This window comes from Ammospiza caudacuta, chromosome 1 (assembly GCF_027887145.1).
Source record: "Ammospiza caudacuta isolate bAmmCau1 chromosome 1, bAmmCau1.pri, whole genome shotgun sequence".
In the NCBI taxonomy this organism is placed as follows: domain Eukaryota; kingdom Metazoa; phylum Chordata; class Aves; order Passeriformes; family Passerellidae; genus Ammospiza; species Ammospiza caudacuta.
The window spans coordinates 55,393,233-55,408,627 of NC_080593.1; the positions used below are offsets into that span (position 1 = coordinate 55,393,233).

General features: G+C 39.1%; 1 protein-coding gene across 1 annotated transcript in view; it reads left to right on the forward strand.

The window, feature by feature from the left end:
* LOC131563680 (golgin subfamily A member 4-like) overlaps window positions 1-15,395 on the forward strand; it is a 75,981-nt gene that overhangs the window by 11,729 nt on the left and 48,857 nt on the right. Inside the window, 3 exon segments of the mRNA XM_058813801.1 lie at window positions 7,150-7,248; window positions 13,043-13,108; window positions 14,209-14,523. Of these exon segments, the coding sequence (XP_058669784.1) occupies window positions 7,150-7,248; window positions 13,043-13,108; window positions 14,209-14,523 (480 nt within the window).

Genomic DNA, 15,395 nt, shown 5'->3' on the forward strand with positions numbered 1-15,395 from the left:
GCTCTAAATGCAAATGTATCGTTGGCCAGAGAGCTGGATGGGGCTAAGACCTCAGCAAATCACATGTGTAACTGGAGCGCCTATAAAAGGAGCTGCGGGAATTAACTCAAGGCTGTTCATCACAAGAACTTCAGAGTGTGTGTCATCCCTGTCTCTGACCCACTCCTCCCCCCACCTCCAAACGTTACAGGACGTCATGTAGCCAAAGCCTGTTCCAAAGCAGGGTCACCTAGAGCAGGTTACACAGGAAATGAATGTGTCCAGGTAGGTTTTGAATGTCTTCAGAGAGGGGCATTCTATGACCTCCTTGGGAAGCCTGTTTAGTGTTCTGCTTCCCTAAGTGTAAAGAAGTTCTTCTTCATGTTGAGGTGGAACTTTCTGTGGTTTAGTTTATGGCCATTACTCCTTGTCCTGTTGCTGGGCACCACTGAAAAGAGTCTGGCACCATCCTCTTGACAACCTTCGAGATACTTGTATGTATTGATTAGATCTCTTCTCTGTCTTCTCTTGTTAGACTAAACAGGCCCAGCTCCTGCAGTCTTTCCATGTGAGAAAGATGTTCCAGACCCCTAATTACCTTTGTGGCCCTCTGCTGGACCCTCTCCAGTAGCTCCTTATCTTTCTTGTACTAAAGAGTCCAGAACTCCACACAGCACTCCAGATGTTGTCTCATTAGAGCTGAGTAGAGGGGAGAATCACCTTCCTCAACTTATTGGGCACAGTCTTCCTGATTTACCCCAGGGTACCACCGGCTCTCCTAGCTGCAAGGGCACTGCTGACTCATGGTAAACTTGCAGCTGCTCCAAGACTCCAAGGTCCTCTCCTCCCCCCAGAGTATATTTGAAACAAAGTGTTGGAAGATCTTAGCAGGATTCCTATAGCAAGCTAGTGTGATATGATGGTATTCTTAGGATTAGAAAAGGTTAAAGAATGATCTACATCTTTGCATCTTCTGTTTATGGTATGCTTCATCTCAGTTGATTCTAGCTTATCTAGTTTTATTGGTTGCTCTACCAGCCTACTGCTGATATGCTGCTAGTGATACATTAGACAATATAGCACCAAATGTATTTAATGTTTCTGAAGCTAGTAAGATAATTCAGAGTGGGTTTTAGGACAAATCCTGGAGCACAAGGATCCTGTGTGGTAATACTATTTAATGTTGGCTGATTAGCAGGTTGCTTCTTGCCTGTTTGCAGGCAGAGGTGAATAATTTTTTTGTGACTTTTAATAACCCTTTCCCTGACATCCCCACCCCAGAGTTAACAAGACTGTTAGTTCTTAAAGTTGTACTGAATAGTTGGTTGAAAAAAAAGAAAACTGCAGATAAAAACACATGTATATATTGGAATGCATTAAGTAGTGTAATTACAGGACTCACTAGAGGCTTCTGCCCATAATTTAACTAAATATGTACCAGGTTATGAGCTGAGAGTGTTGTGGTGTGACATTGGCCAGACGCCAGGCACTTAGAAAAGCTGTTCACTCACTCACTCTTGTTACAGTTGCGCAGAGGAGAGGGAAAGAAAATTAATGGAGGGTTCATGAGTTGAGATAAGAATTGGGGGAAAACACTCAAAGGGCAAAATAGGTTCAAATTTAAAGGTGTAAGGTAAATTTGTTATTAACAGAGTCAGAGAAGGATAATGAGAACTAAAATAAGCCTTCTAAATATCTTTCTTCCCAGCCCAGCCCCTCCCTCTTTCCCCCTGACAGTGCAGGGAGACAGGGAGTGGGGATTTTGGTTAGCTCATCACCCGAGATCTTTTTCTATTTGCTCAGGGAGGGAAGTCTTTTCTGTGCTATGCCGTGGGGTCCCTCCCATGGGAGGTGGCTCTCTGTGAACTCTTCCAGCCTGGCTCCAGTCTTACAAGCAGCAGTCCTGCCAAAACTGCTGCAACAGGAGTCCCTCCCGTGGGCAAACAATCTTTCTGAAATTGCTGTGGTGTGGGTCGCTCATTTGCAGGGTGCAGTCCTTTGAGGATTGGCTGTTCTAGTTTGGAAGTTCTACATGTTGAAAGCTTGTGGCCATTTCTCACAGAAGCCGTTTCTGTGGCCCTCCCTCACTACCAAAGAACCAGGCCATGCCATGTCAGGGCCTCTAGCTTGTCAGAGTGACCCCGAGAAATGTTAGAAAGTCTCTTTTCCCAGCCTGGCGCTTGAAGAAGGAGTCAGAGCTCTTCATTTCTCAGTCTCAAGGTTGTTTATTGTATCTTATCTATAAAATTCTCTCTCCTGTCCTGCCGAGGTCAGCTCAGCAAGGCAGTCAGAGGCATTCTGCCTGCCCCCCCCCCCCAGGCTGTGTTATGTCTTTATACTAAAAACTATGTATACAATGTTTATACATACATACTAATACTATGTATACAATTACTTTCCAGTACCTATCACCTATGTTAGACAGTGAGCTTCTACTCTAAACCAATCTAAATGTGCCAACATCACAGCAGAAGATGGAGGCCAAGAAGAAGGAGAAAGGCAGGACACACCCAGATCCCTCCATCTTGCCCCCCTGAATCCCATTCTAAAACCCCCAAAATCTACTTTTTCACCTTGTGATAAATTCACAATCATTCTACTTAATTTGTCATGGCTTGCAGATCTTCATCTAAGGTCGGTAACTTGCTCCATGGGTCATAATCAAAACCACAGGTATTTTGGGGCTCTGTGCCCCCTGGCAGGGGTCTTGGCTGCTCAGGACAGCCAGAGAGATGTCCTGGGTTCTGACAATGCCAAATCAACACACAGAGTAACAAAAATACTGTAAGCAAGTCCTTAAATATTTTCATAGTTGGTCACCTAACATTGGAGAGTGGAGGATGAACTCACTAATAGGCAAATGCAGCCAGATCCATATGTATTAAAGATATACCACTTTTGGACCATGACTGTATATTCTGTCTTTGGTAGCTATTTGAAGTGTGAAACACTTGGCTACTGAAGAGGAAATATTTTGAAATTTCATCTTGATAGAGGGCTCACTGTTCTGTCTCACTATTGTTGTGCCTTCTTTACTTGTAAGCTTGGCTCACAGAATCACAGAATTAAGGTTAGAAAGGACCTTTGAGATCATCAAGTCCAACCTATGACCTAACAACTTATCAACTAGACATGGCTCTAAGTGCCCCATCCAGTCTCTTCTTAAGCACCTCCAGGGATGGTGACTTCACCACCTCCTTGGGCAGCCAATTCCAATGCCCAGTCACTCTTTCTGTGAAGAACTTCTTCCTAATATCCTCCTAAGCATCCTAAACCTAAACATTTTCTGATGCAGCTTAAGACTCTCAGTTGTTTCCTGGGAGGAGAGACCGACCCCCACTTGGCTACAACTTCCTTTGAGGCAGTTGTAGAGAGTGAAAAGATCTCCCCTGACTCTCCTTTTCTCCAGGCTAAACAATTCCTCAGCCGTTCCTCATGGGACCTGTGTTCCAGACCCTTCTCCAGCCTTGTTGCCCTTCTCTGGACATGCTCCAGCATCTCAACATCCTTTCTAAGTTGAGGGGGCCAGACCTGAGCACAATATTCAAGGTGTGGCCTCACCAGTGCTGAGTACAGGGGAAGAATCGCTTCCCTGGTCCTGCTGGCCACACTGTTACTGGTACAGGGCAGGATGCCACTGGCCTTCTTGGCCATGTGGGCACACCACTGGATCGCATTCAGTCTGCCATCTGTCAGTACTCCGTGGTCCCTTTCTGCCTGGCCTCTGTCCAGTCTCTCTGTTTTCAGCCTGTAGTGCTGCAGGGGGTTGTTGTGGCCAAAGTGCAGGACCTGACACTTGTCTTGTTAAACTTCATATAGTTGGATTTTTCCCATCAATCCAGCCTGTCCAGGTTGCTCTGCAGAGCTCTCCTACCCTCCAGCAGATTGAGATTCACACCCAACTTGGTGTCATCTGCAAATCTGCTAATGGTAGACTCGATCCCTTCCTCCAGATCATCAGCAAAGATATTAAGCTGGTCTGGGCCCAGCACAAATCCCTGGGGGATGTCACCAATGATGGGCCACTAATTGGATGCAACACCACCATCACTCTCTGGGCCTGCTTATCCAGCCAGTTCTTAACCCAGCAAAGAGTGCACCTCTTCAAACCATGGGCTGCCAGCTTTTCCTGGATTTTCCCATGGGAGGCAGTGTCAAAGGCTTTGCTCAATCCAGGTAGACAACATCGACAGCCTTCCCTGCATCCACAAGGTGGGTCACCTGGTCATAAAAGGAGGTCAGGTTGGTTAGGTAGGGCCTGCCCATCCTAAATCCAAGCTGCCTGGTTCTGATCCCTTGGCCACTTTGTAGGTGCTGTGTGATGCTCTTCTTCCACCTCACTCATTACTCTAGTATGGATCCCATCTGGTCCCACAGGCTTGTGAGCATTTTAAGTGGCTCAGCAGGTCACTAACTGCTTCTTTCTGGATTGCAAAGGGGCTATTTATTCTCTGTCTGTCTGATAGTTCAGGAGGCCAGTTGATCTGAGGACAACCTGTCTATTTAAAAACTGAGGAAAAGAGGCCTCCTTCTCTTCTGTGCTTACCTTTACTCCAGCAAAAAAAGGGCAAAGTTGAGATGATTAAGAAATGTACTTGCATCATGATTAGCATCAGTGATACTGAGCAGAATTTTTAATTGCATTCTACTGTTTGTGTAAGCTTTTAGTTATGATGGAGACACTGGAGTTGTATGTCTGCAAATTCAAGCAGTACTGCATCAATTTCCTTTTTCTCGAGTTCATAACTGCTATATGGATTGACATGTTTTAGGCATTGAATAGTTTGGATCTTACTGTGTTAAAACAGGGTTGCATATCCCTATCAGTCGTCCAGGTAGTTTAAATGAATTTTTAAAATGAACTTTTGCCATTGCTTACAGTTCTGTCATCTTACCTGTATGTTTTGGGTTTTATAATTAATATTGTTTGAAAGAATGAGTTTGTGAATTTATGCCTGAGCCTTCTGAACCTGGCTATACTAAGATGGTCATCGACTTCCAGGGATTACTGAAAATCTAACAATTCATAGATGCTGAACAAGCTGACAGACCATCTTTTTTGGAGGGGATGAACTTGTTAGAGATCAAATAGGAATCCTTTTTAATGCAAACTTCGGTGTACGAAATAATGCAATTAGGATTAAGCAAAGTAATGCTATGGTGAAATGTCGCAACTTAATATTTTGAGCACTAGCAGGCTATTATTGTGAAGAGATAATTTAAATTATTCCTGAAGTTCTTGATGGTCATGTTGTTAAAACTGATTTAATTAAGCTGAAGATAATATATGTTACATGTTAATAATGTTCATAATCTTTTGGTTAATAATATTTGCCTAATCCATTTATCAGTGCTTTGCAAACTGTCTTTCATTTTCTTAACTGGTCCTCTCCAACCATGCAAAGTAATTTTTATCTTTAAAAATTCAATAATTTTATTTGTGAATTTGCATGCTTCTAATTCATGAGGCCATCAGACTTGCTTGTAGTATTGCTGCTGTATGTTTGTACACTTTTGTATACATAGTATATGCCTTTTCTTTTATTGGCATATGCCCTTTCAAGAGGAGCAAGAATCTATGCAGCCATCAACAGTTGATGAAGATTTTCTGGAACCATTATCACTTGTCAGTTTTGTAAATTTCCTTATTTTTCTCTTGTCTGAAAGCTCAGAGGAGGAAAAAAATGTAGGTGGGTTTTACACACCTGTATACATATATATATACATACCTATATGCATACATACACATATACAAATATATGTACATACACACATACACACACATTTATATATATAAATGAATGCATGAGGAGCTTTTGCACAGCTTACTCTTAAGAATTATACTTCTGACAGGCTGGAAGAGGAGGACAGCTAACTCAGTGTGTTGTTGCTACCACAGTGAATGCATAGGGCAAGTGTGTTCAGGCTCCAGGGGAATGAAGATTGAGAGCCTGAGGAATGTGACCATTTTTTTATTAGCAGCTCATCTTTGCAGTAACTTAAAAGTGAGAAACTCCAGCTTTGTTGGCAAATAGTTATTGGCAAATCTGAGGCTATTTATTGTATATGGCTCTCACAGAATATTTACCATTTCTTACGTTTTGTGAACATAAATTCAAAGTCATGAAGGGTTTGGTGAACACAAATTCAAAGTCATGTAGCCTTTCAGGTCTTACCTGTGAAAATATTTCTCTCTCTCAATTTGAATTTATGTAATTAATCTGCTACAGCACTGGAATAAATGTAATTGTCACCAAAAAAAAGTAATTTAAACTCCTAACTTATATTAGTATTTGATTCCTAAAAGTACTGTTTGGTAACTTGATAGAGGGATTTGTCTCATTATTTCAGAACATTTTTGTTTTATTTAGTTTGGTTTAGTCAGCAATCAGTACAATTCTGAAATCTCAAGCTGTAAGGAAATTGAACCTTGAACCTAGGTATGTGAGTATAATCATAAGAGGAATAGTCTTGTCTCTCAGTTACAGCATCCTAAATGCATTACATTACATTAAATGTATATATCCAATTTGAATTCAAATTCCAGTCTCTTGGCTTCGTGTTTTCACCTCTAGGAATTTATATCTCTTCTTGGATACTGACTTAATAAAATGGTTATATTCAACTTATGGTATTTTTATGAAATAGTCTGCTAGTAGTTTAAAAAAATTGTAAGGAATTTTTAAAAATAGAAATAGCATTCTAGTGTATAAAAGCATCAGATGATAAATAGTCAAAAGCAAGCATTTTAGATTATATATTACTGAAATACTGATAGAATTTTTAGAATAGTGAGTTGTTAATGAATGAATAATTGAGAGCAAATAGGGCTCAGCGATATATGAAGACAACTCATCCACAGAAGTTAAAAAAAATTACAATAGCAATGCCTGAAACATAATTTTTTATCTTGGACTAAACTAGGATCTTTTAAATAGTATGCTTCTTTTGTTCTAAAGGAGTTTTGATCAAAACTGTATTTTGGCTGTTCTGAAATGATCTAGTGTGTATTTTCTAGTTACATCCTCCCTTTATTGATATCTGTTGTCTCATAAACTGCTGTATTGCTTTGTTATGTATTTAATAGCATGGAAAAATGGAGTAAAATTTTGCGATGTTCTTTATTGCTTGATTTATTTTCATTTTCCTCCTTTTTGCATTGAATAACAGCTGTTAGCCGGGATGATAGCAGAACCTGCTTTTCTCTCTGAGTATACTATCTTTGCTTTGGATCCCACCAAACAACCTAAGCCACAGAGTGATGGTGTGGTGAGTCCTCCCCACCCCTCTTAGTGATGCCTTTAGCAGGTGGAGGAGAGTAATGTACTAGAAGGCAAACTTACTTGCTTATGGCTTGTTCTCACAAAGACCTCAGTCTTAACTATGTTGTTGCTAACCCTGCACTAAATTTCACAGAGGTAGTAGGTTATAGCTCCTGGCTGGTATGCTTGTATGATATGAATTTATTGTAACATTAAAAAATTAACATATTTTTTCTTATACAGGCAACAATACACAAATTTAAATAACTGTTGCACAAGTTTGTATGTGTGTTGCATAGAAATTTCCTCTTCATATTTATGTATGTCTGTATGTATTTCAAGATAAATGGATAGAATTAACATTGCGATTGGTTATGTGTAATATTTGCTGCTTACGGTGAAATACAGCATGTCATTTGCTTCTAATGGTAGCAGGAAATAATTATTTCACATAGACACATAAATTAATCTACATCTAGTTGATAACCTGACAGTTATTATTGTGAGGATAAATAGTCTTTTTTTTAATAGTTAGATTTTATTTTAAATATATGTTTCTTTGCCTGGAAATGTTGTCTTCACTATATATAAGTAGAGAAGCTCAGTGAGAGGTGGCAAGCAGCGAAGAAAAGGAAGCAGGCATAGGGAGGAAGTCAGACTTCTGCTTTCTGATATAGGCACATAGAAGCTGCATTCTTATTGGCACAGGACAGGAATGGCGTTTTTCACAAGCTTTAGAGGCATGGCATTCCCAAGTCCATAAGTGATTTAAAGCACAGTAATTTTTAGCATCCCAGTTCATTGTTCTACATCATAATTACTTTGTAAGTACTCTTTTCCTGCTCATGGTTTAAATTGACCAGTCACTGAAAGCTGTAACAGATCAAAATGTAATAACCAGGACACAGCACAACACACTTGTTGGACTTGTCTCTCTCTCAAGCTAAACAAGATTGGACAGAAACAGTGATTAAAATGGTGATCCTAGGAAAGTGTATTCTGGCCATATTCCAGGTCCTTAAGGATTCACTGCAAATTTAAGTAAGCTTTGTTAGTTTTCACTATACAACAGAATTATTGCAAAAAAAATTAATTTCACATAACTGTTTGTGTGAGTGCTCCAATGTTGCCTTAAATGACCTTTTAGTATGTACTTTAGTGGCATATGTAGTGGCTCACATATTTATATGCAAGGCTGCAGTAATGAAACATTTATTGTTAATGTTACCAATGTGTACTAATATGTTACCTGTAAAACTCATTTTGTTCTCTGAACTTCTTGAAAATTCTAGGGCAGTACTCACAGTAAGAACTGGGAGAGGGAGAAAATGATGGGAAAGTTTAAAGATAATAGGATGACTGATTAAAAAATATATTAAAGAAACACCCACATTATACATGTTTACAAAACCTAGGTACAGTAAAAATTCAGGAGAGGAAAGTTTCACCAACACACACAAATGCATATTAGTTCTGCTAAAACAGAACAGTATTTGAGTTGTATATGTGATCTGAGAGTGAACAGCGTAAAGAAGTGACTGTAACTGTGGATTTTTTTGGCATGGATGAAGTTAGTATCAACTCTTTACTAGCTAAGCTGCAAAGGTTTTGTGCATGAAGAAACAGTTAAAATATTCTTCGACTCGGTGGTTTTTTTTTAAAGGAAAAATAAAAGGAAAATGAGGGAAGAAAGCATTAAGCTCTCCTTCCTTTCTCCCTTCATAATTACTCAGTTTTTGAATGCTTGAGAAAGTATTACTATTAAAAGCAGTAAAATGTTAAAATGTTTCTAAATAAAAACATTTAAGCTTTCACTTCTCAGGCTTGGTAATCTATTTATGCCTTTGAGAAAAAAATATCATTTTGCATTGCAGAAATAGGGAAGTAAGGTGATGAAAAACGTTAGTGGAACACCCTAATGTGCTCCAGTTGAAACTGAGTTCTGATTTATATATCTTCATAATGAAAAACAGTGGTTTTGTTAGATATTGTAAGTATAGCTATCTTTGGATAGAGATATGGATGTTATGTTCTATGAGTTTGTGGAGGAAAAACTTCCATTGGTCTCCAGAAACTCTGATGTAACTGCTGGTTTTAAGACTCTCAAAATGGCTGCTTGTGCTCTGTGAGTCTAATTATGCTGAAAGCTCTCTTCAGGCTTATGAAAGGCTCGGGCTTTTAAGCTTTTCAAAGCCTCTTGCATCTATATTTATATATAGCAACTTCCATTCATGTTTACCATTCAGTATGCAGATACCCAAATACAATCCTTTGCCCTAGAGCACAGTGTTAGAGACTTTCAGCAGCCAGATACCTATGGTGGTCCATTTTTTTATATGAAAGATTACCAGTGTATCCCTTTTATTATTTATGCCAACAGAATTTTTAACCCAAAATCTTTTGTTCCCACAGATTGTATAAAAGATGCCTGCATAGTGAGTAGGAAAGTTTTAAAAGTGCCAGCACTAGTTTAGCTTTGAAATTACATTGTTAAGGATCTTTATAGGTCCTTAAATGGTAGCTTTTTAAAGTGTCTCACAGAAAGAAACAGCATCCATGGGTTTTATATTCATAAAAACCTTATTAAATTTAATAAATCTACTTAATCTTGTGTTTTAAAATAGATGTTAAATATTAAATTGTACTTACAAATTACATGCACAAACCCTTCAGACTTCCCTTTAACTCTTCTTCATATGTATCAGAATACCTGATTTTTGAAAGAAGTGTATTTAGTTTGTTAGTCACAGAATCACAAAATAAAGTAGGTTGGAAAAGACCTCTGAGATCATTGCGTCCAACCTATGACTTAACACCACCTTGCCAGCTAGACATGCCACTAAGTGCCACATCCAATCTTTTCTTAAGTATATCCCAAGATGGTAACACCACCACCTCCTTGGGCAGCCAATTCCAATGCCCAATCACTCTTTTTGTGATGTCTTGGTGAAGTGTTTGTCTTCCTCTGTTGTCAGTCCTATAGTAGCATAGCAGATGCTTTGTAAATTATGAAGCAGAAGATAATTTTTTATTTGAATTATCTTATAATTAACTTTTGCTGTTAGGAGAAAAACAAGAACAGGTAATGGAGCCAAGAATACAGTGTGGAAGTGCTTCAGTTTAAAACCTATAAAAACTGTTAAACCACTAGGAACAAATCCACCGCCACAGGACAGTGTTCTGAAGCAGAATGCAGATTTTGTTCAAGCACAGTTTCCAAATCCAGACTTCTTGTATGGCTTGTTTTATTTTGTCTGCATATGGGTTAACTGCTCAGTTCTCTGGTTTCCTTAACTATCTGGATTTCTCTTTGTTCTGTGTTATTTCTGTACTACCTCAAATCTGCTCCATGTCAGACCTTTTTAAAGCTCTTTTATCATTCCTCTGCCACATAAATGTTTATGTGTGCTTATTGGCATATCCAGAGTAGAAGCTGTGAGTGTGATCATGTAGGAGATATATATACAAGGGTGATTGTGATTGAGATTTCAGTTCTACATACACCTTAGATTTTGCAGCTTGCATGTAACTGTCAGGGTATAGCTTGATTAAAAGTTAAAGAGTTACACTGCTGTTAGGTGAATTTACCCATATTTTGTTTGATATGCCTCAGTGTTTCACTTCTGTTGAAAAAATCCATGTCCAAGATGGTTTCTAGCATATTCTGCTAATTCAGTTGGACTGGATTTATACAGCAAAAAACCATCTGGATGTGTGTAAGTTAGAAACATAGAATATCCTGAGTTGCAAGGGATCCACAAGATTGACCAAAGTCCTACTCCTGTCCCTGCACAGTACAGCCTGAAGAATCGCACCATGTTCTTAAGAGTGTTGCCCAATCACTTCTTGAACTCAGACAGGCTTGGTGGTATGACCACTTACCTGGGAAGCCTGTTCCAGTGCCCAACCACCCTCTGGGTAAAGAACCTTATTCTAATATCCAACGTAATCTTCCCTGACAGAGCTTCATGCCATTCCCTCGAGTCCTGTTGCTGGTCACCACAGCTCCTGCCCCTCCACATCCCCTCATGAAGAAATTGTAAACTGGTTTGAGGTCTCCTCCATGATGAGCAAGCCAAGTGACCTCAGCTGCTCCTTGTATGGCTTTCCCTCAAGGCCCTTCATCATATTTGTAGCCCTTCTTTGGATACTCTCTAATAGCTTTGTATCTTTTTTATGTTGTGGCACCCAAAACTGCACACAGGGCAGAGCAGAGTGGGATGATCCCCTCCCTTGCCCAGCTGGTAATGCAGTGCCTGATGTACCCAGGACACACTTGGCCGTCATGGCTGCCAGGGCACTGCTGGCTCATATCCAATTTTCCATTGACCAGGACCCTCAGGTCCCTTTCCGTGGTGCTGCTCTCCAGTGTCTTGTTTTCCCCAGTTTGTCCATACATCCAAGGTTGTCCCATCCCAGGTGCAGAATTTGGCATTTGTCTTCATTGAACTTCGTATGGTTGCTGATTACTCAGCCCTCTAATTTGCTGAGGCCCCCTCTTCCAGGGCCTCTCTGCCTTCAAGGCAGTCAACAGCTCCTCCCAATTTAATATCATTGCCAAACTTAGTGTACCTTCAAGTCCCACATTGAAATAATTTATGAAGATGTTGAAGAGCACAAAGCTGAGGATGGAGCCCTGTGGAACCCCACTAGTGACATCCCACCAGTCTGATGTCACCCCATTCACTCTAAAGCTTTAAGCCCAACCCATGAGCCAATTGCTCACCCACTACATGATGTGTTTATCCAGCTGTGTGCTGAATATTTTGTCCAGGAAGGTCCTGTGAGAGACAGTATCAAAGGCTTTAGTGAAATCCAAAAAGATTACAACAAGTGGCTTCCCTTGCTCATCTCAGTGGGTAACCTTGTAATAAAAGGAAATCACATTTGGCAAGCAGGAGTGTCCCCTTATGAACCCATTACTGGTTGTGACCAAGGATTGCTCTGTCTTGAAGTTGTTTTTCAATAACTCCCAGAAAAATCTGCATAATTTTACCAGTCAATGAAATGAGTCTAAGTGACCTGTAGTTTCCAGGGTCATCGTTCCTGAAAATTAGGACTGGGTTAGCAAACACCTGAACACAGGAAAGGCAGGATAGACAGGCTAGGAACAATAATGTCTAAACTCTGTAAAAAAACCCCAAACCAATAAAAAACCCCAAAAACCCAAACCAAACAAACCAACCAACTCCAGACTGCTGTTTTTTGTTGTATTGGTTTTGTTGTTTTGGATGAAGCTTTTTAATGTCTGTGTGTTTGGTTTTTTTGGGAATGCAAAAGTTTTGTTAAAGATATATTTTCTGAAAGTCTAATTTTCTTTCCATGTTTGTTGGAGTTATAAACAGTTTGTTGCCAGCACTTCTTTTCCAGGTAGTTTCTGCCCCCCCAATGCACTGAAACAGAGAAAGATGGTGTTACAGCAACTCTTACTCATATTGGCTGTAAATACTAGTAATTAATTAGACTTTTCCTGCTATAATTTTGTCTTTTTGTTGTGTCTTTGATTTGTCCATAAATGTTATATAAATAATCATGATGACTTACTTAATTGGAGATATCCGTGTTTGCAGATGTCTCATACTAATCCATGCACTCATAGCTGCTTTGTAGTTCTGCATATTGCAGCAATCTGTTTTGAATTTAACAAGCTAGCCTGTTTGCATGAAGACATTTTAATAAGCTTTCTAAAGAAGGTACTAAAAACAGAGGCAAAGAAAAAAGCACAGATGCTGTTTCTAGGAACCACAGAATTAAAGCCCTTGTACTCTGTTTCTTCTAACAGTTGTTTTTACTTCCTGTAGAACTTGAATAAACAACCACTTCCTGGGTCCACAGAAAACAATGGAAGTGAACCTGTCTCTCCACAGGTATGTGGAGGGCATGGGGGGTTTGTTTCCTCCTTCACTGCTGTGCTGTCTTTGTGTTACATTGGTTTAAGTGCCCAGTATTTCTCTTCATGCTGAAGTAAGGCTAAGTAGTTGCCTGTGAGGATGATCAGATATTTTGTTTGTGTGTAGTACTATTTGCTGGTATTAAGTATTGTCACTGATGTGTGGAGCTTTTCTTTTTGTAAGGACTGGTTAGCAGACTGCCAGCATTGAGATGCATCTTGTTGCACAGCAGCAAACTCACTTTTAAAACTAGGGGGCCTATTGCATGCTTGGAAAGCTGAAGAAAAGAACTGGTAGGCTGAAAATGTTGTCACTAGTGGGAAGGATGCAGATAATTTTTAAATATGTCTCAGGGAAACATTTAGCTTACTGAAGTGGGATTATCAGTGGCTTCTGGCAAGTGTCTCCCAACGTTTGATTGTAGGGGCAACATCTTGTGGTAATGCTTTCACATCACTTCTGTAGCACCAGCAGTAAAGGTTACCACAGCACAGAATCTTTTGGTATAGAGTGAAGGAAGTACTATAGCTGCATAAATCAATAATTTTGTTTTATGTAATAATCCTAAAGTTGTTTAAAATAAAAATAAAAAAAGGACTGTTCAAGATGGTTTACTAGGACTAACTAACTATCATACAAGGATCTCTACCATTAATTTTTCCCTTAGTCATAGGAAAGTATCTATGTCTTTGAGATAAATCAAGTCTTCTGTGTAATACATTAAGAAGTGAGTCCGTTGTATTTTTCATGTTTGAGACAATAGACATTTATATTAGTTACACATTCCTCAATTTTTAGAGGGATTATACAGAAAAACATTTTCCTAAAAGTTTAAATCAGAGCTGTAGTTTATTAGATTTAGTTGCTATCTGAAATGGTGCACATCTGGTAGCTGCATGCTTGATTTTTCTGCACAAGTAGATGATTCTTTTAAGGGAGTAGCTGCTGTTTGGTGTCATGCATGTGTTAGACAACAGTAGTTTCTTTGCACAGGTCAAGTCTCTTTCCTGGACTTTAGTGTGTCTGTCTGCCTAAAAGCAGTGCAGAAATAATTACTTTCTTTCAATTTTTTGCAGCAAAGTGACAGTCAGTCTTTTGCCCAGAGGCTTCAGCTTCGAGTTCCCTCCATGGAGTCTTTGTTTCGAAGCCCGGTAAAAGAGACCCTATTTCGCTCTTCTTCTAAAGAGTCCCTAGTCCGAAGTTCTTCGAGAGACTCACTGAATCGACTGGACTTGGAAGCTCTCAGTCCCACCTTAGATTCACCTTCTGACATTGAAAGTGAAACTGAAGAGCCTCTGGGAAATATGGACACCTTCAGCAAAGAGCAGTTGCTGCAGCGTCTGCGTAGAATGGAGCGCAGTTTAGGCAACTATAGGGGAAAATACTCAGAGGTAGGCAATGTGACTGGTTTAGCTATGCAGAAAGGGGAAAGAGGTTAGGCTAACAGATACTGCAGCAGTGAACAATCTTTTTCTTTTCCTATTTGGAGCAAATGTTTAAACTTACAACTAACATGGAAGTTAACTTATTCTAAATCTAGTTATTTTTGACCTAAAAAGTTTAAATGTTCTTCTGGTAATAAAACATGGAAATCTTTTTCTTCTCTTGTTTGAAAATAATTTTCTGATACCAGCATAGAGGTTAATTAATGGTTACTCACACAGAGCAAGCCTATTAAGATTTCAAACTGAAAGCATCTAGCAGAGGGTGAGGTTCACTACAGAGATGAGCAATAGGTAGCATTTTGTTTTCAAGAAACAAGTTATATTCTTCATAATTTCTAGGTATTCCCTGAGAGGAATTAATTCAAACATCCTATTTTTTGGATATTTTTGTAAAAACCAATTATGTAAGTAGTTTCCCTACTCATTTTCCAAATTACTGGGCAAGGTAAAGCTGTTGAATGGAAGGTGGTGTTTTGGTATTGGTTTTTTAAATTAGTTTTGGGGTTTTGTTTGGGTTTTAAAATTTTTTTTAAGTGTGTGTTGTATTTAAAACTGGATGTTTGTACTGTTTTTTACACTTCTTTTAATGTTTGCTGCCCTTAAATACAAAAATTCCTGTGCAGACTTTTGTCAAAATCCCTAGAATCTAAAATATGTATACGGTGACTGCAGTATTCAGCATATGCCTGAAAGAGCAGTTCTCATAGCAATTTTTCCTTCACTTCCAGCTAGTGTAATAAGTATTTTTTAAAGTTTGTGTAAATAGTAGTTGCTAAAATGAAAATTCTTCAGTTTGTGGATTTGTTTCAATGCTTTTT